The sequence below is a fragment of the Anabrus simplex genome, chromosome 7, assembly GCF_040414725.1.
Source record: "Anabrus simplex isolate iqAnaSimp1 chromosome 7, ASM4041472v1, whole genome shotgun sequence".
Classification (NCBI taxonomy): Eukaryota; Metazoa; Arthropoda; class Insecta; order Orthoptera; family Tettigoniidae; genus Anabrus; species Anabrus simplex.
In genome coordinates this window covers 179,026,709-179,052,610 of record NC_090271.1, presented here as the reverse complement: position 1 = coordinate 179,052,610, position 25,902 = coordinate 179,026,709, and the positions used below count along the sequence as shown (strand labels likewise).

The following is a 25,902-nucleotide window of genomic DNA, read 5'->3' as shown; positions in this document are numbered from 1 at the left end:
AAACCAGTTATCCATTGTAATATTATAGTTGAACCCATGGATACTTCTGAACAAAGTTTTGATTAAATGTTCCACAAGGGGAAGAACTTTCCTCTGTGAAATACTGACTTGTATAAAACATACTTCATTTCTATAACACTCATCATTACAATTTTATTCCATATTTAGATGGTTTATTGGGAATATACATTCCAAACGGACACTTCCCTGAAGTTGTTCGTCTATCGTAGTGTAGGATCCAGGTTTATAGGAGTTCCTGTATCCAGCAACAAAGTCTTCCCATATGCTCCTAATTGTTGTAAATTTATCTTCCCTTCTCGTTTCCAGTCCTGTAGTTCTGTCATCAAAGTTTATCAGGAAGTCAAATCTTTCACAGCCCATCACTGAATGGTATCGCTGTGACCATGAGCAATCATTCTCCTAGATGGCTGGTGGTTATCCTTCATTGCAGCTGTCAGTACAAGCACCACAAGACATAAATTACATATTTCTGTATTGACAGCTAATCACTGTGACAACAATTTATTGTTAAAGCTATTCTCCTAATCAATGCACAATAGTATAATGCAAATTTAAAAATTCACATTTATCACATCTAAACATGTTTCGACCCTGATTGGGTCATCTTCAGTAGAATGTTAAAATTGAGAGGTATAATGTTTAAAACACTTAAATTAGAACAAGATACGATGTGACTCTTAAAACGTTCTTAATGAGTTCATGTACTCATTGAGTTGCGGTAAAATCTTCCATATACACTAATGACCGGTTGTCCAGATGTTGTCTCTTGATGCTTAAACAGTTAGAAGTCAGTTAACAGAATTGGGCAGTATTTGATAAACGTTCAATATTTCATAAATAGGCTAGCTGCCAATGCAGAGTTTTTTAGAAAAACAAATGTGATGATAAAAAATGCCTGTAAACAGAACGGCTTAAATTAATTTGATGTAAAGAGGAATGTGATAAGTGTGTAGTTCATGTGTTTATAAGTAGTAAAAATATGACTGACCTCCCATTGCCCAGAAGAATGACGTATTCAAATGCGTGGTCTAGTGCATTCTGACCAGGCTTGTTATGATGTTGCGGGTTTGTAGCTTTATTGAGACAGAGTTAGGGGGACGTAAGGACCTTAAAGGGATAGGTAGAGGAATTGAATGCGGAGAAGGTAAAGCTGTCATTGGCTGAGGGCAGGGCCATATGTTATTGGAAGTAAATCTAGAAAGAAATGAAACAAAAGCATCAAATAAAGAATTCACTTTTTCATCAACTTCATTCAAATTATATTCTTTGTTAAACATGTCAAAACATGTTTAGATGTGATAAATGTGAATCTTAAATTTGCATTATACTATTGTGTATTGATTAGGAGAATAGCTTTAACAATAAATTGTTGTCATAGCGTCAATACAAGAATACCCAAGAGGGCTTCGATTTCATCAGACAGTGTGGTAGTTTGTTTGCTGTAACTTACTCTCCTGGCAGCAATCTTGACACTGGTATGAATGACAAATTCTTGAAAGGTTCTTCATGGAAGAAATGAAGAAAATATATCTTCAGCTGAAATAGCAGAAGCTGCTGATTGGTCCTTGGATAATGTGAATTATATTTCTGGATGGAGCATGAACATTTTTGCACCTTAGGTATATTGTTGACAACACATATTTGTTCTTTCTTCCAAGACACAGCTGCCAAGGGAATACAATATGATCATTTGTGAGAAGAATTAGGAGAAATAACACGTGTACTGGTATGTCTGCCTTCAGAAGTAGTTTACAGGATTCAGGCGAGATTGTTTACTTGGCAAATCATCTTCATCCAATAAGGAATTGTCGTTTATCACAAAATTAGGATCATTATTAGTGTGTGCTAAATCCACATCATCCTTCTCTAAATTGTCTTCTCTCTCATTCCCTGGACTGATTCCATTAGCATCATTATCACCTTGCAATAACAACTCCTGGATTGCATCGGAATCGTCCTGTATGTTTTGAGATTTTGAGACATATGAAAGGAAATAGTTAATATGCTGTCATGAGAACTACCAATAAATGTACTTCTTCCCTGAAGACTAGCTGCAGGCTACTAAAGTTGTTTACCCCCTTCACATTACCACAGACACAAGAAATTCTACATAAAATATCAAAATGGATTTATTCATACGTTTTGACTAATACAAAATAACAATTAGGATCTGCAAATAACAAAATATTTAAAGATACTAATTACACTAGGTACCATGATATTCATGAAAAGATTGGGGTTGTATGTCATCTACCATGCTTCCAAAATCAGGTGTATACTCTGATAGGACAAGTTTCAAGTAACCTTCAGTATGCAGATATGTTAAACTAAAGCAATGTTTTGTTGTCATTAGTTCCAGAGAGAATTGTGAAAATATTTATTTGCAAATGTACTGCTAGATTTTCATCTCATATCCACAAGACACAGAATGCTAAAATTCAATCAACATTGACAATCTGTTGTGAACACATTTTGATTTATATTTAACAAAACATGGTAAACAATTTTTCTTGACTTATTTCTTCAAATAAATGTGATGGTTGATGATGGCCACAGATTCAAAGATATGAGCTTCATTGATGTTTCCTTATTGAACTGAGATCACAGAGATGAGATATCTATTAGGTTCCATCTATTCAATACTAATTACGTGTTGATGTTACTAATAACTTTTATTCAACTTAGGACCGGTTTCGACACATATAATGTCATCATCAGCCATAAAATGAATCACAAATATATAAGCAAAGACATAATAATCAAAACTATTGTGGATACATATTGAAATATGATCATTAAAAATCTTTAACCATCCATTCACACCAGGTGTTAAGATAAATCGCCATAACAGACGAGCAACGGCGTAATAATTAAATCTGGCGCAGTGACACATTGAAGTATGCATATAGCCTCTTACCAATCAAAGAATAAAAGAAGTTTCTTCAATATGTAGTCTTTGTGCATCCATTTAATAGAAGGCTCCAACAGGCTTCCAAAGTAAAGAGTCATTTAAAACATTCACACATGATATGCGCCAACCAGAGCGTCGAGAACTTATTTGAATCACTTGGTATGTAATTTATACCTGATAAAAAAATATTTAATGCTGATAAATATGAAATCAGTCAGTAGTAAAAGACGTTAGTCTTGTGAGAAGGAGATATAAAATGTTATATGTGGTAGGTCTGGAGGGGAGAAGACGGATGAGGGGGGAGAAAAAGATCTTGTCAGGGGAGTAGTAGGTTTAAGGTGGATCTTGTGAACAGTATGGTGGGTGTTTGTAATGTGATAGGGTACTATGTATCACACTAAATATTGACCTTTAATTAAAAAAATCAAACAGAATGTTAGTTTTTCTGAGATTTCGTTCAGTTTCAAATTGGAGTTGAAGAACTGGTCTAAGTAAATGAAGCAATTTTCTGCGATGTCAAGAATAGGGCCTTTGTTCATATTCATGAGCATCTCTATATCTTGTTGTATGTTACTGAAGCTATGCTTTGAATCTTGAATGTGCTGGCCAACTGCCGAGTATCTATTATATTTTGTAGCATTAACATGTTCCATGTATCTAATTTTGAAGTCAAACAGGGAGGAACTTGTGCATGTCAAACTGGCTGGCCTGTAATTTTCAGCTTTATGTCTATCACCCTTTCCTTTGTACACTGGGGCTACTATAGCAACTCTTCATTCATTTGGTATAGCTCCTTCATGCAAACAATAATCAGATATGAACTTCAGATATGGTACTATATCTCAACCCATTGTCTTTAGTTTATCCCCAGAAATCTTATCAATTTCAGCTGCTTTTCATTCTTACAACAACCCTTAAATACCCTCATAACCATATGAAGAGATCTCTAACCTTTATTTACAATTGTTTATTTACAGTTACCCCAATGAGACCTTATATTAATACCTAGGTACTTACAGTGATCCCCTTGAGGAACTTTCCCCCATCAATGCAGTAATTAATACTCAGAGAACTCTTCCTCTTTGTGAATCCCACAACCTGACTTCTCATCCTCTATCTAACCATTGTCTGCTGTCCATCTCACAACATTGTTGAGGTCTTTTTTTGCATTCTCTCACAATCTTGTATCTTTTTTTACTGCCAGTTTGCAATATAGTATAATATCATCTGCAAAAGCTTTATCTCTGATTCCAGTCCATTACTCATATCATCTATATATAAGAAAACATAAAGGTCCAATAATACTGCCATGAGGAAATCACCTGTTAATAATTACGAGATCAGATAAAGCTTCACCCATTCTAATTCTCTGAGTTCAAGAATTATAGCCACCCATTCAGTCACTCTTCTGTCTTGTCCAATGGCACTTATTTTTGTTGGCAGACTCCCATGATCTACGCTATAAAAAGCTGTAGATAGGACAATTGTGATACAGTCTGCTCGACCTCCTGAATCTAAAATAACTGCTATATTAACCCTCAGATCCAGGTAGAATCCCTGACCTGGCCAGAAATCAAATGTGGGGCCACCAGGTAAAGGTGGACATGCTGCCCCTACATCATGGGCTTGGCTCAATAAGTAAATCAGTAAGTAAATAAATATATAGGAAAGTTATCAGAGATGAGAAACTAGGAACACAGACAAGAAAGAACACTATGACAACCATTGTGGACAGTGGAACAACAGAAAGGAGAGACAAGAACAATTGTGAAAGAACAAGGACAAAATCCACATCCTGTGTTCTATACGTGGTCTCTCTCCTCATCAATCTATTTTCTTCCAGATCTGTTTCTTCTCAGAGCCAACAAGCTTGTATCTTCTTCCCAGATTGATTAGGAGGGTGCAATTATTCATAATCCTTGAAGAGGCCATCATTGAGAATTTCTTACTGTCTCAGTCTTATCCTTGGTTTTGACGATATGAAAGTGACTGAGGTGTGAGCGATGCTAGTAATGCCTTTCCTTATGCAGCCAGTCCCTGCTATGAATAGTGTAAAAATGTTGCTCATAGGATCGGTTGGTGCATTTCAGTGGGCTTGGCAGACTGGTATGTAATAACTACTTCTGGCTCAGTGAGGAAAGCACTGAGAAACTGCCTCACTCCTCATTTCCCTAGTATGCCTCTTCAGTGATGCCTAGACCATCTATGACAGCTAATGGTGGAGCTGTTTAGGATCCCGTCAGCCTTCAGCCTGAGACTGAAGATACATATATACTGTGGAAAATATACAATAAGAAGAAGTAAATAAAATAGAAATAACTAGAATACATCCAAGAAAAAGGAAAATAGGAAAGAATGGTCTAATACAAGAGGTAGAGGGCAAGCAAGGAATATGGTACAACATCAGAAGTAGTAAAGACACTGAGCAATTGTAATACAACAAAACAAAGAAATATGAGTATAAAGCAAACTCCATGACACTACAGCCCTGATGAGCCTTAGCCTACCTAGTGACACCGCTCAGCCCAAAGGCCTTCTTGCTATTGACTGTTATTGTTGGCTTTCTATATTGGGACTGCTCTTTCACCATCAGATAGCTCTTCAAATTGTTCTCACTTAGGCTGAGTGGACCTCAAACCAGCCCTCAGATCCAGGTAAAAATCTCTTACTCGGCCAAGAATTGAACATGGGGCCTCTAGGTGAGAGGCAGGATATCTTCTCCTAGACTGCAGAGCGGACAGAAGTGTAATATAAGTAATGGAAATGGAACAAACAAGATTACATTTATAAACAATCAAATGTAGGAAGTTAGGAAGGAGGATAAATGCACCCTGTAAGTCAGGTTAAGATGGACTGAGGGAGTAACATAGTTATCCTTCAGTCTCCTTTCTGGCTAATGTCATTTCATAGAAAGTAGTAAAGTTAGCTTTTTTTACATATAGTTGCATATAAATTTTTACTGATTAGCTGTGAATATTTACATCCCAAGATGGATAATGATAGTTTATCTATGTTTCATACTCATCCTTTTATGGATGAGGAGCATTATTGACCAAAATTAAGAATAACTAAGATTATATTTTTGTTCAAGTATCACTGATATTCAGGAAGAGAGAAAACATTTATTGTAAAGTTGCTGCTTGTTTTGTTACGGGATGCCAGAGATTGTTGTTGTTGTTAGTCGTTTAGTCACTTTCGACTCTCCATGACCCCATAGACCAAAGTGCGCTATTTCTTCCTGTTGTGTACTATTTTCCAAAGTCTTTCTAAATTGAGAGCCGTGGCTTCCTCGATGCCATCAATTCACCTCGTGTTGTCGCCCTCATCTCCTATGCTAGAGATGCAGCATACCAAATCTGTCATTAAAAATGATAATATTTGCTGATTTTTTAATAGAAATATGTTGAATAATCGCCACAGAGTTGTGAACATTATTTTCCACTAACAAGCAAAGGTTTTTCTTATTTATCAAAGAGGAAAATTGAGCACTGAATTACATCTTCAGATATAGAATGGAAGTTTCCCTGCCCATCATATTACATTTTTCACATCATAATAAATACATTTTTGTAAGCTCTCATCTGAAATATATATACTTTTGAAAAAAGATCTAAAAATTAGAAATAAAATTTTAATCTTTTAAGTGATATAAAATGGATGGAGATTTGTAAGAAATTTTAAACAATATTGTAAACAATTTTAAATTATTTTTGATCAAATTTGTCAGTTACACCTTTTATCTTTGTATATTCAATTGTTTAAACGTAAATATGTAAAAATTCTATGTTTTGGCATAATGTTTGCATGTGTTTAATTTTTGCCTGTGGACATTTGATTGATTCAGTAATATTGCTTATAAGGAGGGGGAATGTTGTTGTCTTTATTTTACTAAAGTAGTCTTTAAGTATGAACCTACTTAATACTTACATTTAACAAAGGGGTTCTTCCTAAATTTTTAAAATTGGACCATATTGAGGTTCCTTTTACTGGAACTATAATTCCATGGAACTCTTTAAAATTATTGCCTGTAGTTATATTTAGTTAATTTGTCTATATTCTGTTTTTTCTTCTGTTGCTTCATTGCATCTTGTGTTCAGTTTCAATGGAGCATACTCCTAGTTAATATATTTGCTGCTGGTTTAAATAGCATCTGGGTAGAACAGTTTTAATGTTTCTATTCACAAATTAATGGTAGATATAACTTTTAAGTTAAATATATAACTGTATTGACATCAGGGTAAAAATCTTCTATCCTCAGAAACTATAGACCTATGTATATTTTGTACCTTTCAACAAAGCATAAATATACAATTTTATAACTGATTGGTTTTAGACCAAGTTTAAGCTCTATTGCTCACATATTTAGTGTTGTTTAGTTTATTGAAATGTAGATATGAACTTAATATTATGGAATATTATGGCTTCTTATCATACTGTAATATGCTGTTACAATGGCTCTATGAAATAACGGTGAAACATTTCGTGAAATCGGGGCTAGTAATCTCAATATTTAGCTCCTTGTAACACTCATAATCATATTCATCCTTTACCACAGCAAATGCCACCTTCTACAGCTAGATAGCTGTAAGAAATACATCTTGGAATGTCACTTATTCGTGCTCTGAAATTACAAAATTACATGTATCTCAGTTATCTTGGTGCAAAATTACAGATTCTCTGTTCCCTTTTAGTGGAAGAAAAGCAAATGATTTTATCACTCATGTATGTCTCAATTTATTAAGTCTGTCTGAATTCATAGGAGGAAGTTACAGTACAATAACATACCAGGTAAGAACATATTGATAGAATGCACATGAAAGGAAGTAAACATCGCAAAAATCCTAAAACCTTCAGCTATTGAGGACAAAGAGAGAATAATGGTGTTCAGCTCATTGTTGAAACCTATATGTTGTTACAAGTTGGGTTAGGGTAGCAGGAAAGATAATGGGAAGGAAAGGAGCAGTTACCTTATGTTAAGGTTAATCATCAAAGAACTCTGAAAATTCATGTTTTGTATAATGATACACCTGAGGGCAACAGCAAGAGAAGGTGGGGAAAATGTTGAAGGTTAGTAGGTAAATGGGGATTGGAAGATCAATTGGTAATGAATCCACTGTTGAATGTGGACTTTTTTATGGCAGCCTCATGTGTGGCAGAACTTGACAGCAGTGCTGATGATGGTGGGAACATGCAGAAGTCCTGCAGCAGTTATGTTCACTGGGGAAAGAGTCAAAAGGGCTGGAGGTCAGTGTGGGTCATAGTGACCAACAGTATTTTTGTAGCTTAATGGATACCTGTCTATGGAGATCTGGGGAGAAGTTTCTGGATATGAAGTGAGGATGAGAAAAGGATGAATGATTGATAGAAAACTCTATTGATTCTGTAGAGACAAAGATAGTAGATGGTTACAATTTGGTTTCTTGGGGAGTTTGCACTTGAAATTTGTCACACTGGTGATCTGAACTCTAGCATTGAGGGCTCTTTCCAGCAGAGGGCTTGAGCAAATCCATTTATCTTGGATAGCAAGGCATGATGCAGTATGTGCGAAAACTGCAATAGTAATAAATATTGTAGAAGTAATTTTTAAAGAAACCTGTCTTCTAAACACAGTAAACAGGATAATTCCTGAAGTTTCTTGATGCTACCACCAAAGGGATCCACTGCACAATTTACAGTGTAATGTTGATGAATCCATGAGGTGAACTTACTCATCTATGATGACAGAATTGACACCCTGTGCACATCAAAAACCTCTAACCATAATTGAACGGATACACTACCATTTAGCCTTGCACCTACCTAATCACCAAAGACCGGACGAATTGGCCGTGCAGTTAGGGGCGCGCAGCTGTGAACTTGCATCCAGGAGATAGTGGGGTCAAACCCCACTGTCGGCAGCCCTGAAGATGGTTTAGGCCACAGCCACTTCCTTCCCACTCCTAGCCCTTTCCTATACCATCGTTGCCATAAGACCTATCTGTGTCGGTGCAACATAAAGCAAAAAAAAAAAAAAACAAAGAACTCTGAAAATTCTAGTTTTGTGTAATGATTCCCTGCCCTTACTTATATTCTATCAATGCTCTAATACCTGGTTAAGACATTACACTCCATCTGTTTCCTATGTGCAAATACAATATAATTTGATTTTGTTAGCTTTTTAAATTTGTTATTTGAGCAGTTTTAAAGCACATAGCTAAATTAATGGTTGAACACTTGTTTGTTACTTTCTAGTACTTAAGTGGTGGAACAGTACTAAGTGTTTATGTTTTAGTCTAGAGCTTGTGCCTTTATGATAAAACAAAACTTTTTAAAACTGAAATATTTAAGTTTTGTTATATTTTGTTGGTGAATAAGTGACTCCATGATGAAACTGAGCTTTGTAAACTGGAGTATTTTGTGATATTTATTAAAAGAACATTTTCCCATATAACATTATGGTAATTATAATTTTATCTACCGTAATCTATGTCTTCTCCAATGACATCTGTGATCTTGATGGCATCAAGTTTCCAAGTCATACCTTTATTTGAGGAAAATGATATGGTAAAATTCATAGAACTGTTTGGTGAAAGAATATAGGGACTTGTACACTTTCTGACGTCAGACGTTTTATGTATACATACAGTTGATTGTTCTTACTCAGGGCATTAGCCTTTAATACAGAATGCATTAAATGTGGCAAGCTTGATAACTGTTGCATTTAGAACACTAATGGCTGGTTTAAGGATTCTATGAAGCATCAGATAATCACAAGACTTGTTGTTTTAACCAAGGAAGAATTTTGGAAAATTGCATGTGCACCTTCCCGCATGCATTACTTGACACATTTTAAAAAAAATTCCAAACAGGAGAACTGATTATAAGGAATTATTTTTTGGGCATAAGGTACTCCATTTCATAAAGGTACACCCTGTATAGGGGAGACTGCTAAATCCTCGGTATTAAGACAAAATTGCGTTGTTATGCATTCTGAAAATAATTATCAAAATAATATACACTGGAAGAATGGTAACATATGCTATATGTGTTTAGTACTTCAAAATAATATTATAGTTTACTTTTTTCAATTAATTCATGTAATTGTTACATTTAGACTAAATCTGCAGCAGTTGGGTAGTTCTGCAGCATGGTATTGCTAATTCTACAGTCGTCTATGAATTCATTGTCATAACACTTTAAATAATACTACTTGAAAATATTAATAAATATTGTAGAAGTAATTTTAAAGAAACTTGTCTTCTAAACACAGTAAACAGGATAATTCCTGAAGTTTCTTGATGCTACCGCCAAAGGGATCCACTGCACAATTTACAACCTTTACCATCAGAATACAAGATATTCAGAGGATGTAATAAGCCAATCAGACCTTCTGGGATATAGCTGCAGTAAAGTTATATTTTAGTTGCTGTTAATTTGTCTGAGTCTTCCCTAAAGGAAAGGAAAGTATGTCCTCACGGGCGCATGGCTGGTGAGTATGGGGTTTATTAATCCTAAGATTTTTCTGAGCTACAACTGTAACTTTTTTCAAGTGACTTTCGTATGGACATCTAGTGTGTCTCTCATGGCCATTGGGCTCTTAATTGAGTTTACACTTCTTCATTTGTGGGCAATGATGATGCAGGTTGGACCACTAATCTATCTTTCTAATTTGTCATCTTTGTTGATGAGAATTTTTTGTATGAATTACATCATAAGATTTCAATATTTTCTTTGCAGTGATGTGTGTTCATCATTGCTATCATTTCAATTCTTCTGATAAAAAAAATACTGTGAGTTTTATAACTTCTAAATTTTGGAAATTGTTGGTAAATGACATTATTATTCATTGATCAGCTCTCTAGAATCTTCACAGAGAATAAACAAGAAGCTGCTTTTAAGAATAACTGCTGCATGTTCAATTCTACAGATATATCGTAATGATTTCTACATGTAATTCAACTGGTTTTTTTTTTTTTGTTTTGAACTTCTGCGTGGTGTTCATGTGCTACAACATGACACCAAAACCATATCTTTTCCATAGGGAGAACGTTTTATTGGAGTGTGCTCTATATTTGGGCTGTATCATTGGAGCCAGACTGTGATTACGATGACTTATAAAGTTACTGGTGATCAGAAGATAACTGGATATGTGTTTTCATATTGTAAGTTGCATTTGGCATGCTTCTCATTTTTTATTTATTTAGTGCACATTTTCTCTTTGCTGGGGTTTTTGCAGTATAACATGCTACAACACTAGAGCTTCCTTCCTCGTAGCTCTCTCTCTCTCTCTAAGTAGAATATCTGAATTTCACTGTATGCTGTTTGACGATTATCTGCTGCTGTGTTGGTAACTAGTAGTTGGCTCTTTGCAGAATCAATTCTTCTTAAACCATAAAACAAATAGCATTGTATTTTATTGTGCAGTATTTGTAGTATGGTCTTTATTAAAGATGTGGTAAAAGTACAGACCTTTAATCTAAATAATATATTCTATTTTTTTTCTCACATGTTATGAATAGGAGCAGAAAATCAAGGAACCATTCTTTTTGAAATATTGTGTTCTGCCTTTGTGAATATTCTGCATTGTTGGAAATTTCAATAGTAATTCGAAAGACAAGAGTGCTCCTCAAAACAACATTCACCGTAATCACCATTTCAGAAGATCTCACATCTTAGATCTCTCAATTTTTAGGTTTGTTTGAAAGTATTTTCTCTTTCATGGTAACACCTTGTAGCAAATGTGAGCTTCTCCTTTAACATTTTTACTTCTTTAATTTAACAAAAGGAATCCTATCAGTAGAAAGATAAACAGCCACATTGACATGATTTTATTTGGATGGATGGGTGACATGTTCCTGTGAACTTTAACCCTTTGCACTTTTACATTGTATATATTTTGACACCACAATCTATTGGTTTGCTCATAAGTCAAGACTTCCTACATCTGTTTATTCTAAGAATGATGCACGTTAACAATAGCATTTAAGCTTTTAGCTACTCTTGGGCAATAAAATATCTACAAAATATTTGGAATAGATTTTTCCCATCAAGATGAGAAGCCACTCAACAGACCATACTGTGCATTTCAATTAGTAGCAAACGCACATTACAGTGCACTGTACTGAGCGTAGTAACAGACCTATTAAAAAAAGATCAAGAGAAACAAACTTCTTTTCCAAATTCTTTTCAGTGAACTTAGATGTTCACCAGTTGTTTATTTTGATACAGGTATACAGAGAGTAGATGTAAATAAAAGAAGCATACCTACAAATTCTACATTTCCAGAATTTATGTAATCATGTAACACATTTTATTTGAGTTTGAAATGAGTATAGAAACCTTTTAGCTTTGAGAATAAATAGCAATCACCAAGACTTTTCCAGAAAGGTGAATTAGATTTGTATAACGACCAAACTTATTCAGCTAAACAACATTTAGCATTCTTTTTGTGGTTGTCATCTGGCTATCACTTGCCAGTATCTTGCTCATATCTCCCAGGATCCTGCGGCAAAAATAAAACATGAAAACTGTTTCAATAAGTCAAAAGAGGGTATGCTACAGAATTAGGCAACTATTACGCACCACCAGAGAGCAGAAGAACGAATGCACCAGGTCACACCGCACAGGTACTAGGAATGCCAATCTGCGAGAGAGGCAAGGCAATGCTAGCACCACCAGTTAGCCTTCTCTTCTCGTTGCTATAAAAATACGAGCACCCACCAGCTTGTGTCACTCGGTCTTGATAAGGGCTGCTGTAGAGTAGTTGAAACATGGGCATGCTTAATATGTCAACACGGCCTAATATCCTGGAAGAATATAAAAATTTGTCTTGTTCACTTCTCAGTTATCAGAGCATTGAAGTATGAAGGTTTAAAAATACTATTTTTAGAGTGAAAACTTCTTTGCTGTTCTTAAGTGGCCTAGTGTGATGACCAGTGGGAATATCATCATGTAACACTAGTGTTGTTGTCTACCTCTGTAGTGTAACTGTTAGTGCTATCAGCTGCCATCCTCAGAGGCCCGGTTCAATTCATGGTACTGCCAGATATTAAAGACTGGCAGGTTGGTTGGCATGTAAGTCTCAACAGATACAACTTCAGTTGCCATAGATAGATTAGGTATTTCTGAGAAGACTTACTAGGGAAATGAAGAGTGATGATTTAAAAGACCTTAAGTTTTTTTTAACAGTATCGACAAAGTAAATAAGGAGTTTGACCTTAAAATAAGCATTCAGAAAGCAAAACTCATGGTAATCAGCAAGCAGAAAATGACCAAAACTTTTATCACTCTGGATGAAAACACTATTCAAAGAATGTCACATTTCAAATACCTAGGTTGTTGGCTAACACAAAATATGGAAATCAGAATCAGAATTGACACTGCAAGAAAACATTTTATGTAGAACTGAGACATCTGATTCAAAATTCATTGGTATGTTGTGAAGTGTTATATATTACCAGTGCTGCTTTATGGTTTTAAAAGGATTTGTATATTACCAGTTCTGCTTTGTGATCTCAAAGGATGTGCACAATAGTCTTTTATTAGTGAACCAACTGCAGGCCTTTTAAATGTGAATGTGTCACAGAACAATGAAGATCCCATGGGAAGACCATGTTACCAACAAGGAGGAGATCATATGATATCTAAACCTTTGCAAAATACTGGAAAGATGCCTACTGTGGTCATACTAAGCAAGTTGGCTGTGTAGTTAGGGTCGCGTAGCTATGAGCTTGCATTCGGGAGATGGTGGGTTTGAATCCCACTATCGGCAGCCCTAAAGATGACTATCCATAGTTTCCCATTTACACATCAGGCAAATACTGGGGCTGCATGTTAATTAAGACCATGGCCACTATCTTTCCACTCTTGGGCACTTTCCCATCCCTATGTCACCAAAAATCTTCGATTTGTTAGTGTGGCATTAAAAAATGCTGGCAAAAAAATATATATTTGGTCACAGCTTCTGAAATGACAAATACAGCCTGATAACCTTGATCATACGAAGGCAATATAGATGGGAAACTTAGACATGAGCAGAGAAGGTTATCCTGGGTGCAGAACGTCCGACAGTGTTTTGACACCCATGATACTGCAAGTCTGGTACTGTAAATGCAAAATAGAAAATATTACTCCATTATGGTCACTAGCTTTTTATGACAAGAAAGCTTCAGAATAAGTAGATTTCACATCATGTAGCGCATCGAGATGTGATTATTTCTCAAAATGTAGTATGGGCAGAATTGTATATTTCTTTAAGAATCTGTATCTGTAACTATTCCATTTCTTGAAGGAAATATTTGAAGAAATCATCCTACAAGGATCCTTAAAGTATTGTGTACTCTTAACTGACAAAGCACTTGCAGGAAGGAGACACTGCCTGTTCTCTCTGGCAGAAGTTCTTTGAAAAGTGGTGGGTGTTAAAGGTTCTTGCACCTAACTTCACACAATTTATTATATAAAATTAACACCATCGCAAGTAAAAGCCCATTCTTTAAACTCGTGAACTTTATTCTTTAATTTTACACTCCTCAAATACTGAAATCTCACTGAATCAATGAAGGTCATAAAGGTTTTTAGGTGACATGGGATAGAAAATTATTTTTTGTGTTATCTGCTTATTTTCAGGAAACAGGTATCTCAGGTACTGATCCGCGATAAACACTACAGTGTTCTGTATCACTGCTTACTTAGTGAGTGGTGGGTAAAAAAATTTCCAGAGTGTACTTATGTAGAGAATGTCAGTTCACTCTCAAAACTGTGTTCATTAGGAAATCTCCAAAATCTACTTTTTTTCCCTGTAAATACTGCTGTAATGTGATGCTGCTGGCTAATAAGAAATATCCATTCTGCAGAAGACATCTGCCTAGGTGTAGCCATAAGAAATCATTTCTGACTTCTTGAGAAACGTTTATTATCATTTTAAGCTTACCACAGAAATGATCATCAAAATAAATATCCCTCAAATATCATTGAAAGTCTTCATGCTGATTTTACTTGTTCACAAATGAAAATAAAGCCTCTAAAACATGTAATCCGTAAAGCAATGATTCTCAAACATTTTAAGATTTCGAGGGATGTAATACTAAGTATGCATATATAATCCTTGAGCTTGAATGTTACTCAGAATTTCAGTGATGTCCAGGGAGAAGTCACTTGTTGATACACGTAAACAGTGCAGCAGTTATGAATCCGTTAATCATGATTGTGCTTGGTTCTTGAGGATTTTTCCTCATACAGGTGGGTCGTCCCGGATATAGCCAAATATTTAAGAGAAATGCTCATCAGTATTTGGAACTTTTTGTATCTTCTGCTCTTAAAAGGTTATGAATTTATCCTTTTCAAATATATATTTCAGTACTAAGGAGGACTGGAGATCTATCAATTCAAGTTTTTCACAAATAACTATCTTATTTCAAATTTGAAATACTGTCAAAGCTCTATATCTCGAATCTCCATTACTCAGATTTCCTGTACCTTGAAATAATTTCAATTTTGCTGCCATCTGTTCTATTCTTCACGTTGCCCGTTTTAGTCGCTTTGTATGATAGTAAGGATATACTGTGGATGTATTCCATTTTTCACTCACAAGCCTATTAGATATCCAGGTGATGAAGCTGAAAAGGAGAAATGAGATCATTAGGCACTGAGAAGAACAGTATTTGGAAGACCTGGAATGAATGAAGAGAGAGTCCATTTATGAAAACAGCTGTGAAGTTTGTCTGTCTGTATTTAACTAGGGACCCACTCCAGCTTCGCATGGTAGCAATTTTGAATTTATGGTCATTGGCCTTATTAGTTGATTTCCTCCTGATATATGTTCATAACTCAGTGTGGAGTTTTTCCAAGGCACCAGCATGTTTGGTCATTTCTTTCTTTCCATACAATATTTAAACCATTCCTGCGCTTTCATTAAACCTATGATAACCTCTAAACCATTTACGCAAATGGCATACCTTAAAGGGTATTTTTATCTTAATAAAATTATTAAGGTGGGTTAGCAACTTATTTTGATAAGGATTACACAATTAATCTCAAAATATGATTTCTAATTTTAAGTGTCTTTACTGAAAATTATAATATGAAAATTCTTATTGTATACTCTTTTGTAGAGATTATTATGCTCAACAATTCATCCATACATACTTGGGTCTATCGTTAATGCTTTAGGCAGCATAAACCAATACATACATACATACATTATCATTATAGACTGTTATGCCTTTCAGCGTTCAGTCTGCAAGCCTCTGTGAATTTACTGAGCGTCGCCACAATCTTCTATTTGCAACCAGTGCCATGGCCTCATTTAGTTCTATACCTCTTATCTTTAAATCATTAGAAACTGAGTCTAACCATCATTGTCTTGGTCTCCCTCTACCTCTCTTACCCTCCATAACAGAGTCCATTATTCTCCTAGGTAACCTATCCTCCTCCATTCGCCTCACATGACCTCACCACTGAAGCTGGTTTATGCGTACAGCTTCATCCATAGAGTTCATTCCTAAATTAGCCTTTATCTCCTCATTCAGAGTACCCTCCTGCCATTGTTCCCACCTGTTTGTACCAGCAATCATTCTCGCTACTTTCATGTCTGTTACTTCTAACTTATGAATAAGATATCATAAACCAAGAAAGTGAAGTTTTTTCTTTAAATAAAATTGCCATTGATTGGCTCTCTTTTATTGTAAATTAAGATTTTGAATACCTAAACCTTCTTTGATAGATGCTCTGTACGTTGGCAAAAACTGCATGAAAATCCAGTTGGTAGTTCTCAAAATTACCTGCACTAACACAGACAGACATTGGGGACTTATTTTATAATAAGTCATTGTGTGTTGTTCCCTCTGTACACACTAACCTATCTTTGTTAATGTTCCTGTCCTCGTTCCTAGCTTCCACTCATGGACGTATATTCGTATACTTGCTAGTTACCTTCTAATTGTTTATATTCCACCAGTATCAGACACTGCAGTTTACTTTCAATTTTATACCTCAAAATATCATACCTTATAGGTGGTCTCATTTGAAGTCTTAAGGACAAGGAAGAAAAATCTCTGAAGACAGCAATCACTCTTGCTGCTAAACTTTGACGAATTGAAGTTTTCTTTGATGAAGATGATATCAGTCTTAGATTTATATGTCATGTGTTTCAAATGAAGGAGGTTTAACATAATATTTTCTTTCAGGTACCTACATAAAAAATATTCCAGCAGAGTCCAGAGTTCTTATTTTTTCATTTCTCAGAATACAAAATATTACAAACAAAAATGAAATCCTTCACACGTTAGATAAAAATAAAAAACTTTAAAATTATATTTCCCATAGTTCCAATTCTCCGTCCCACCACATATTACACTATCATAAATTGATTTGACAGAATAGTACTTTATCAGGCAGTCAGTACAATGTACAGCTTCGGTTTTGAATGAGACAGTGTTGTAAAACTAGCTTTATAACAAATGAGGCATAATGTATGGGAATATTATATGCACCAAACTATTCTTAATATATTGTTAATAATAATCTATCCTAGAAAGCTTTATCACTGATTTTTTAAATCTCCTTTTTGTATCTAATTCTTATTCAGGACATTAATTATTGCAAGATGTGACATTCTGTTTATATTATGTTTGTGTCATTTTCCATATTTGAAAGTGAAGAGAACTAACTCTAGGCATGTCCAATGCCTGGTAAAGCGTTTCATACTTCCTAAATCATTCTTATCATCAGTTCAATTTCTCTCGTGCTTATGAAAATATTTTCTTAGGTTATGTTTGTAATCGAAAGGGAACAGAAAAGTGTATTTCATACATTTCCCTAACCTCTTTGCTTATTTTCCCGTATCAGTTTCTTTTCATGCATATAATTGTTCATTTCCGTACCACAAATCTGCAGCTTCTGGGGAAGGGATTGTCACATTAAAGAGGGAAAAGAAATTCAAAAGTATGGTACAGTATCTCCATTGAGAGTACTAGAGTAAACTTTGAGACTAATATCAGTTCCACTCTTTTATGTGAGTTGAAATATATTGATTGGGAGAATCAGTCTATATTCATTCATATTTTCCATTAATAATTACATGCTTTTTTAAGAGAATATTTGAATACTGTATTTATTCTGCATGAGGTCTTAGATTGCTTCTATTTTTGGATCTCTTTCTAGTGAGTAGTCAGTTTTCTTTTTAAGTTTCTTACAGTTTGCTTTAGATGATATATCTTTGTGTTAGCTTTTGCAGTTTATTTCTCTTTCTGTTAGCATGCTGGATAACTTTTGACTTAATATAGAATTTGTGATTATTTAATGCTCTTCCAGCTTGATTTGTTTTGTTTTGTGTATGTAAAATTAAACACTTATTAGTAAATTGCTACAACCAATCTTATCTTTATAATATGTTGAGATATGTGTAGGAATTATGTTTCATATGTACTGGTATTTTAATTTTTCTTCTCTGATTATTAACAATATTTTCAAGATTAACTGTAGAGAAATATTGTAAAATATCACTGATGTTGCTGTGTTCAGAAGTTGAAAGGTTTCTAAGTAAGTCCATGGACAAAAGAATCATTCATTTGGAATTATAAATGTACAATTTCAGGGCAAACAGTTTCTTCTTATTAAGATATAAAGTAAAAATTCACTGAGTTTCAGTCTCTACAAGATGAATGTTCAGATAAACAGCACTCCATAATCTTTGCTATAGACTTTATCCAGTTTTTGTGCATGGTAAAATGGTTCCGTTCACAAGCAATTGTTAGAAATTGTCAGACGAGTGAGTCTATTTTGTTCAACAAAATGTGGAAACCTTTAAAATTATTCATCATCATTGTCCACCTTCATAGTGTAATAGTTACCACTATTACCTGCCGTCCTCAGATGGCTAGGTTCAATTCCCGGTGTTGTCATTTAAGATCGGGTGCTGATATGTGATTGAAAAGGTACTTGCAGCTCACGACCATTGGGGGTGTGGGTGTGGTGGAAAAGAGCTGCACCATCTCAAGGAACAGAGGACATAATTTAATATCTTTTAATCATCACTTCTCAACCTGTATTTTCCGAATGTGGTGAACATGTCATTATATATTATATATATTTTTTGTTCCTGAACCCCACCTCAGGTTTTTCTTCTCCACCTCTGACCTGATAATTTACATCCATTGTTTTCTTGGCCTTCTCCGAGGTATCTTCCTTGCATTTATTTACAGAAGTATTTCCTTCCTGTTGTATAGGTTGCTACTAAACTGACACCATTCCCCATTCTAACTGTGATTCAACTACTATTCTCATTCTCTTTTATTTTTGTCAGCACCTTCAAAGTCTGTGACAATAGAGTGAAACGTCTGTAGTCTCCACAATTTTTCTGTTTTCCTTTTTGAACAAAGGACAGTAACTCCCCTTGTCCAGTCTTCTGAGATCCTACTTTAATGCCAGATGATAGGAAGCACTCTGTTTAGCCAGTTGAGACCCTGTATTCCTGCTGACTTTATCATGCCCCACCTAAATTTGTAAAATCCTGGTAATTTTTTTATTTTTCATGTCCTTTAGTTCAGTTTTCACTTCCAGTCATGTAAGATGGTACTGCTCTTCATTGTTTGTATATATTCTGCAGTAAGCATCACTATAGATGTTGACAAACAACTTCATATCTAGATCTTGTTCATCTGCTGGCTTTGGTACCTTGGCAGCATCTCTTAAGGCCATCAGTCATTATCTTTTCATCAGAGACCCCCACCATCTTCTGGGCTCTGGTTTTACTTTAAAATCTGGATAGTGTTTGACCAATCATCTAAATTCATCCCTTTTATCTTATTTTCTAGGATACCAATCTGTCTCATATCTTTCTCATATTCTTGAAGCCATTTTCATATTTTTGTCTTTGCTCGTATCGAAATTCCATATCTTCTTTCTCACTCAGTTATCAGTTACATGAAAGATGTACAATGTAGCATAAAACAGCAATCTTTTCTTTTTAATTGATGATGTTTTTGGTTATCTTGATGTATAATTCCTCATTACATATTAATCTTACCTGTCCATCAACCCATCTGTTTGCCTAAATCTTTTGAAATATCCTGCACTCTCTTTTTACTACCTGGCTGATTTGTCCTTGTTTACTCATAGTCAAAGTCTTCATTGCTTTGTATAACAACTTATTTCTTTGTCTGTCATCCTATAGCTCAGTAGCATATGTACTCTTTTCCTTCTATATTAGTCATTTTGCAATCAACTTCTTGTTCCTGGTTTTTCTCCAGGTACTCCGGTTTTGCCTGTCATATTTCATTCCAGCAACACACTCTAATACCATTTCATTTCTTGTCATTCATTAATCATTGCCCCAGAGGAGTGCGACAGGCTTCAGCAGTCGGCACAATGTATATCCTCACTGCTAGATAGAGGCTTCATTCATTCCATTTCTGATCTGGTCAAATGACTGGAAACAGGCTGTGGATTTCATTTTCTTGTTCTTGTATCCCATAAATTTCTATCATGAAGAATTGATACTATGAACTCTAGCTTCTTTGTGCTAGATACTGGGAAAGGAAGCCTGCATTGTACACCATACCCTTGTCCATCTCTTTCTTGGAAGAGATTCTCTGGTATGGAGCAGACCAATTGTCCTCAAAGACGTCTCATCAAGAATTTTCCAAATACCTGTACATGTGACTCATTATTCCTTGAAAAGAAATTCAGTCAGTGCTGGAGATTGTGATAGTTCAGATTATGGCTTACCAATCTAAAATTGAACATTGATTTATCATTGTTTATTCTTTGAAAATGTTTGTATATGACTAGGCTGTTGAGTTTGGAAGGTAGTTAGAATTACTCATGCATGTTTTCTGCTTGGGCTGAAGTGAAGAAATCAGTTATTTTTAAGCTATATATTTACAGATTGAATTATGGGAATGGCATTCAGTGAGTTTTTCTACTCTGTATTGTATGGAAATGACAATATTGGTATATTTTATATAATTGATTTTGTTTTCATTTATTGCTAAATTAGAAAATTAAGTCAAATACAGTAGTAAACTTTTATATTTTCCCTAATCATCAGAGAGAAAGAAGTAAATCAACCTAATTTATGTCATTCTTTTGTGATATATAGTATATATTGAAAGATAAGAACTTTGGTAAGGGCACATATTAGGATAAACACAGAGTTTTGTGGTTGATATGGTACAAAGTTCGCCCCCCCCCCCCCCCTCCCCCCAGCCTATGATTGCAGGTTTTATCCATACTCAGTCCGGTGGTATTCAAAAGTGCTCAGTAGATATGTTGGCACAGAAAGGATCTCATGTATGTTGAAATTATGGCACCTTAGTGGCCCTGAAAACTGTATAAGTAGTTAGTGGGATGTAAAACAAATAACATTAATGTTTGGATAAACATAATGACAAATCTGTATGTGAAGAAGAAGCTGCAGAAAGAAGAAACACACACACACACACACCCAGGTCTTCTACATACACTTCTTCTCAGCTCATGATAATTTTGTTTCCATTTCCTAGGTTCTTTAGAATGGTCATTTATTGAAGGAGGCCATCTTGTTTTATGTTCAGTATTAACATGGGAAGTATAGCATGAAAATAAGGCCAAATAAACACAGGAAAAGGGAAGAGACAGAGAATGATAAAGGCAAACATAACAAGTGAAGACCATGAACATAGGACAAACACAAAGAGAGATTGGAATGTCATTGAGTCAGTGTAATAGAAATGAGTAAACAATTGGAAAAATAAAGTTGAATATAGAGATAGGAACTTGGAAAGGAGTACTTACTAAGAGAAACACATTGACACATCAGTGCATTAAAAGAGGGAAAGAAGAGATAAGAGCAAATATTTAAAAAAAAAAGACATACAGTATCTTTTATATTTTAATGTGTAGATAGTCCTTCTCTTATCTTATTTTGGGAACAAAGAGAATAGTATCACAAGCCTAGAGATGGCTTAACTTGTCTTTTTTTTTTTTTTTTTTTTTTTTTTTTTAGGACACTTTAAAGAACGTTGACTACATAATTCTTGTTAGTAGGAAGACCTACAACATAGTTCACTTGGTTAGTTACTCTCTTTCTGTGTTCAGGGTTGCAGAATTAAATCTTGGCACAGTTAGTTGGCATTTAAGAATGCTTTAATATACGAGACACGTGTCAGTAGATTTACTGGAATTTTAAAGAACAAAGGGGAAAATTCCAACATGTGGCATCTACAACAACTGATTTCATATTACATGTGTCTGTTACAAAAGAATGTGAGAGCTTTTTACTTATAAATAATTATTTCTTGCAGATATCAATATGGATTTTTATGAAATTCTGGCACATACAGTGCAATAGAGGACATAATTATCAACCTTAAGGAAACTTTAGACTGTAAATTGTTAGAGAAAGAGAACATTTTGTTTCCTGCAGCAGTATGAACATCATCCTGCTGCCTATATTGGTGTACCTCAAGGTTTGGTATTAGTGCCTATTCTTTTTCTTGTATTTATGAAAATATACGATCTCAAAAATTGTATGGCCAACAGAGCTGACAACACTGATGCATTTGCCATGGGCCCTTGTAAGGATAATCTTGAAATGATGATGCAGTCTAATATTACTTTATTTTAGTCCTGGCTTAGTGTACAGTAAATTGTATAACTTTGACTATAAGGTACCTAGAGTTAGGACTACAAAGTTTTTGGGATTAATTCTTGATGAATTACTCTTTTGGACTGATCGAAATACAGACCATATGCAGTATAAAAGTATACCAGCTATTGGCGATCATAATAGACTGTAATACAAACTGACTAACAAATTATTAAAGAGCATTTATCATGCTTTATTTAAAGTCATATACTTAAGTATACTGTATCATCATCATCATCAATGTCCCACTCCAGTCGCCCAGGTGTGGTTAACAAGCCTCTTCCACTCCTTTCTGTCCTTCCACTTTTCCTGTTCCATTACTTCTGTCACATCCAGTCCAGCTTCTCTAATGTCCTTCCATGTCTGATCCATCCACCTTCTTCTCAGAATTCCAACTCTTTCCCTTAACTTCTCTTTTCAATTCCTTTCTTGCTTCCCGTTCCTTTCCAATTCTTTTTACATGTCCAAATGATCTCAGTCTTGCTTTCTGTATCTTCTGTACTGATGGTTCTATATTTAGCTCTTCTCTGGTTTTAATATTTTTAATTCTATCTCTTCCTGTCTTTTTAACCAATATTCTTAAAAATGTTATTTCTGCTTGGATCTTACTATCTTGTCTCTTATTAGTAACCAGCGTTTCTACTCCGTATCTTACAATTGGTATGATATACTGTTTATATGATGTTAATTTCGTTCTCTTGGGTACTTTGTCATCCCATAAAAGCTCTCTGACTTAATGATAAAATGTTGTACTTTTACTTAGTCTGTTATTAATTTCAGGGTTGATTTCATTACTTCTATTAATAATGCTACCCAGATATGTAAAATGTTCTACATTCTATAACCATTCTCCATCTATGCTCACTTGGCTTCTCTTTTTCTCTTTTCCACAGTGCATGACTACAGTTTTCTTTCTACTAATTACCATTCCAAACTCCTTCAGATTTTCATTCCAAATGTCCAGCCACCTTTGTACGTCCTTTTCTCCCTTTCCCCAAATCACCACATCATCTGCAAATACCAAAGCATTCACTTCATAACTACTGATACTCTGTTTTACATGTTTTTTGATTTCATTCATCTATAATAAACAATAATGGTGACTGCACTTCCTTTCTTGAGATATATATACTGTATATGATTTATATTTTGGCATGTTCTAGTAAAGAATTATTTCAGACTGTTAATTCTACACAGGAGGACATTAAAAGTGCTTCTGAAGCTGCATGACAAATTCAGACATTCACTCATACAATATTAAGAGTTATTAATAAAATTCACATTGATGTAATAACTCAAGTAATGTGGCACCAAATCCATGTGGCACTACTCTGCACATGTGCATAACTCTCTTCTAGAACATATTCAGCTGGCTGTTTCATTTGATTGATTGATTGATTGATTGATTGATTGATTGATTGATTGATTGATTGATTGATTGATTGATTGATTGATTGATTGATTGATTCTGTGTAATGTTCTCGTAACTCTGCTAGTTGTATACATTAAGGTATTCATATATGTTTGAAATGACGTATTTGGACGAAATTTTCACTTTTTCATTTTTGTTGCCTGATGAAAGCTTAATTCTTCTACTTTAAGAAAATGTATAGTTCTTACATGTTTCGTGCATAAATATTCTCAGAAAATTGATTTAAAAGGAACAGTGCACCCGTGTCTTGATCTGAGGTGGGCGTGGCATCGCTGCACAGAGAATTTCATGGTTCCTTTCGATGTTTTAATTCAAGTTTGTCACTCGCAGCAGTGGTTCCTGAGTGGAACTGGTGGAGGGGCACTACTTTTTCACAAATTTACGTACTCTGACAAATAAGTTTATGTGGTGTGTCGCTTAATATGAGATTAATTTGTTCTAACAGACATTGACTCAATCCATCCGCTGTCCTGTCCATTGGATTCATGAACCCCCAGAATCTTTCATGGACGTGACCCTCTAATGCGTATCAAAAAACAAGTACCAATTGGCATTTGTTTGAAACATCTGTTGTTTCATCTGCTTCTATTGCAATGAATTGGGATTCCCCATTTTCTGAATAAATTTGTTCCCTACACACATTCAACATACAGTTGAGAAGTTCGTTCTGAATGGTCTTTGACGCACCTTCAAATACAGAAGCTTTGGTCAAGTGTTCTTTCATAGCAACATCTATTTCAGCTGTAAAATGAATGAGACCTTTGAAAATTCCAGGATTTAGAGAATTTTCTGTCTCATCATGGCCTCGAGTATCACTTCAAATACGCCACAGAATTTTATGCACTGAATAATCCTGCGTAATATGTGCCTATTTTTCCTAACCTGATCATTGTGTTTGTTAATGGTTTAGTGATAAGCAGAATCCAGTTGAGTCACTGTATCAACTTTCCCTAGCACAGCTAATTCCATGCATGAATTTATATGTTGGGAGAAACTTTCGTGCTTTTAAATTTTTCTTTCAAGTGTTTGAGATCTGTTACTCCGGTTTTCGTCCACATCAGGTCATGTCCGAATAACATGCACGGAAAACAGAAAAACACATTCCTTGAATCGCAGCCACACAACCACACAACCACACGTATTCTGTATACAGCCCTGACAGGAATCTGCGTCGATATTCACGCCCTTTATATTGTCCAACTTATTCTAGTTGTAAATGGGGCATTGGTCGACCGAGTGTCTCTGTCTCCGTCTTTTCGGTTAGGGACAGTTGAGAAAAAGGGCTATTTAAAATATTACTCACAGAATTCATTGTACTTAGCCTACAGGTTAATCATACCTGTGTGGTATACCTTGAGCGACTCTTCATAGGGATTCTGTATATCCACACACAATACACGACAGATTTACTTTGAACGACACCACCTTAAATATTACGAGATAGGATACTGACTAATTTCATTACTCAGTAAAGCACGTTTATCAGACTGCAGATGACAGGCTTGGAACACGAATTTGAAATGGATGTTCTGCTCGGCGCGATACGCCTTCACGTAGTTTTGGAATCATAGCGGGCTGGCTTCGGCAATGACCCAATCTCCCATTCCGTGCATGTTAAAAAATAGTTAGTTCCACGCATGCGCATGACCGGCCAGCGAAGAGCGCACCAGAGGAAGCAAAGTGCATGTCTGCTGAAAACATTGACGCACTAGCTGCATGCGGTGCCTAATATCAAACTGAATGTATTAGCATTCAAATTGCCAGTATTTATAAAACCATGCATTAACATGCCCTTTAGAGCGAGCCGCTACTGGGCACTCATTGTTGCAGAATAGCTCTCCACAGAAGGCTGCATGTGTGTATTCTTTGTATTCAGCAGTAATACTCTTTGGTACTGGCAGCTTCCATGATTTCCATAACTGCATGTTGTAAGTG

At 35.2% G+C, this 25,902-nt stretch overlaps 1 protein-coding gene across 5 annotated transcripts in view; it reads left to right on the top strand.

The window, feature by feature from the left end:
• LOC136877770 (paramyosin) overlaps positions 1-25,902 on the top strand; it is a 652,246-nt gene that overhangs the window by 566,468 nt on the left and 59,876 nt on the right. Inside the window, exon 21 of one of the 5 annotated variants that reach the window (XM_068228646.1) lies at positions 10,953-11,073. The exons of the other annotated variants lie outside the window; for them this stretch is intronic. Within the exon in view, the coding sequence (XP_068084747.1) occupies positions 10,953-11,073 (121 nt within the window). The remainder of the gene's footprint in view (positions 1-10,952; positions 11,074-25,902) is intronic. 5 annotated transcript variants of the gene reach the window in all.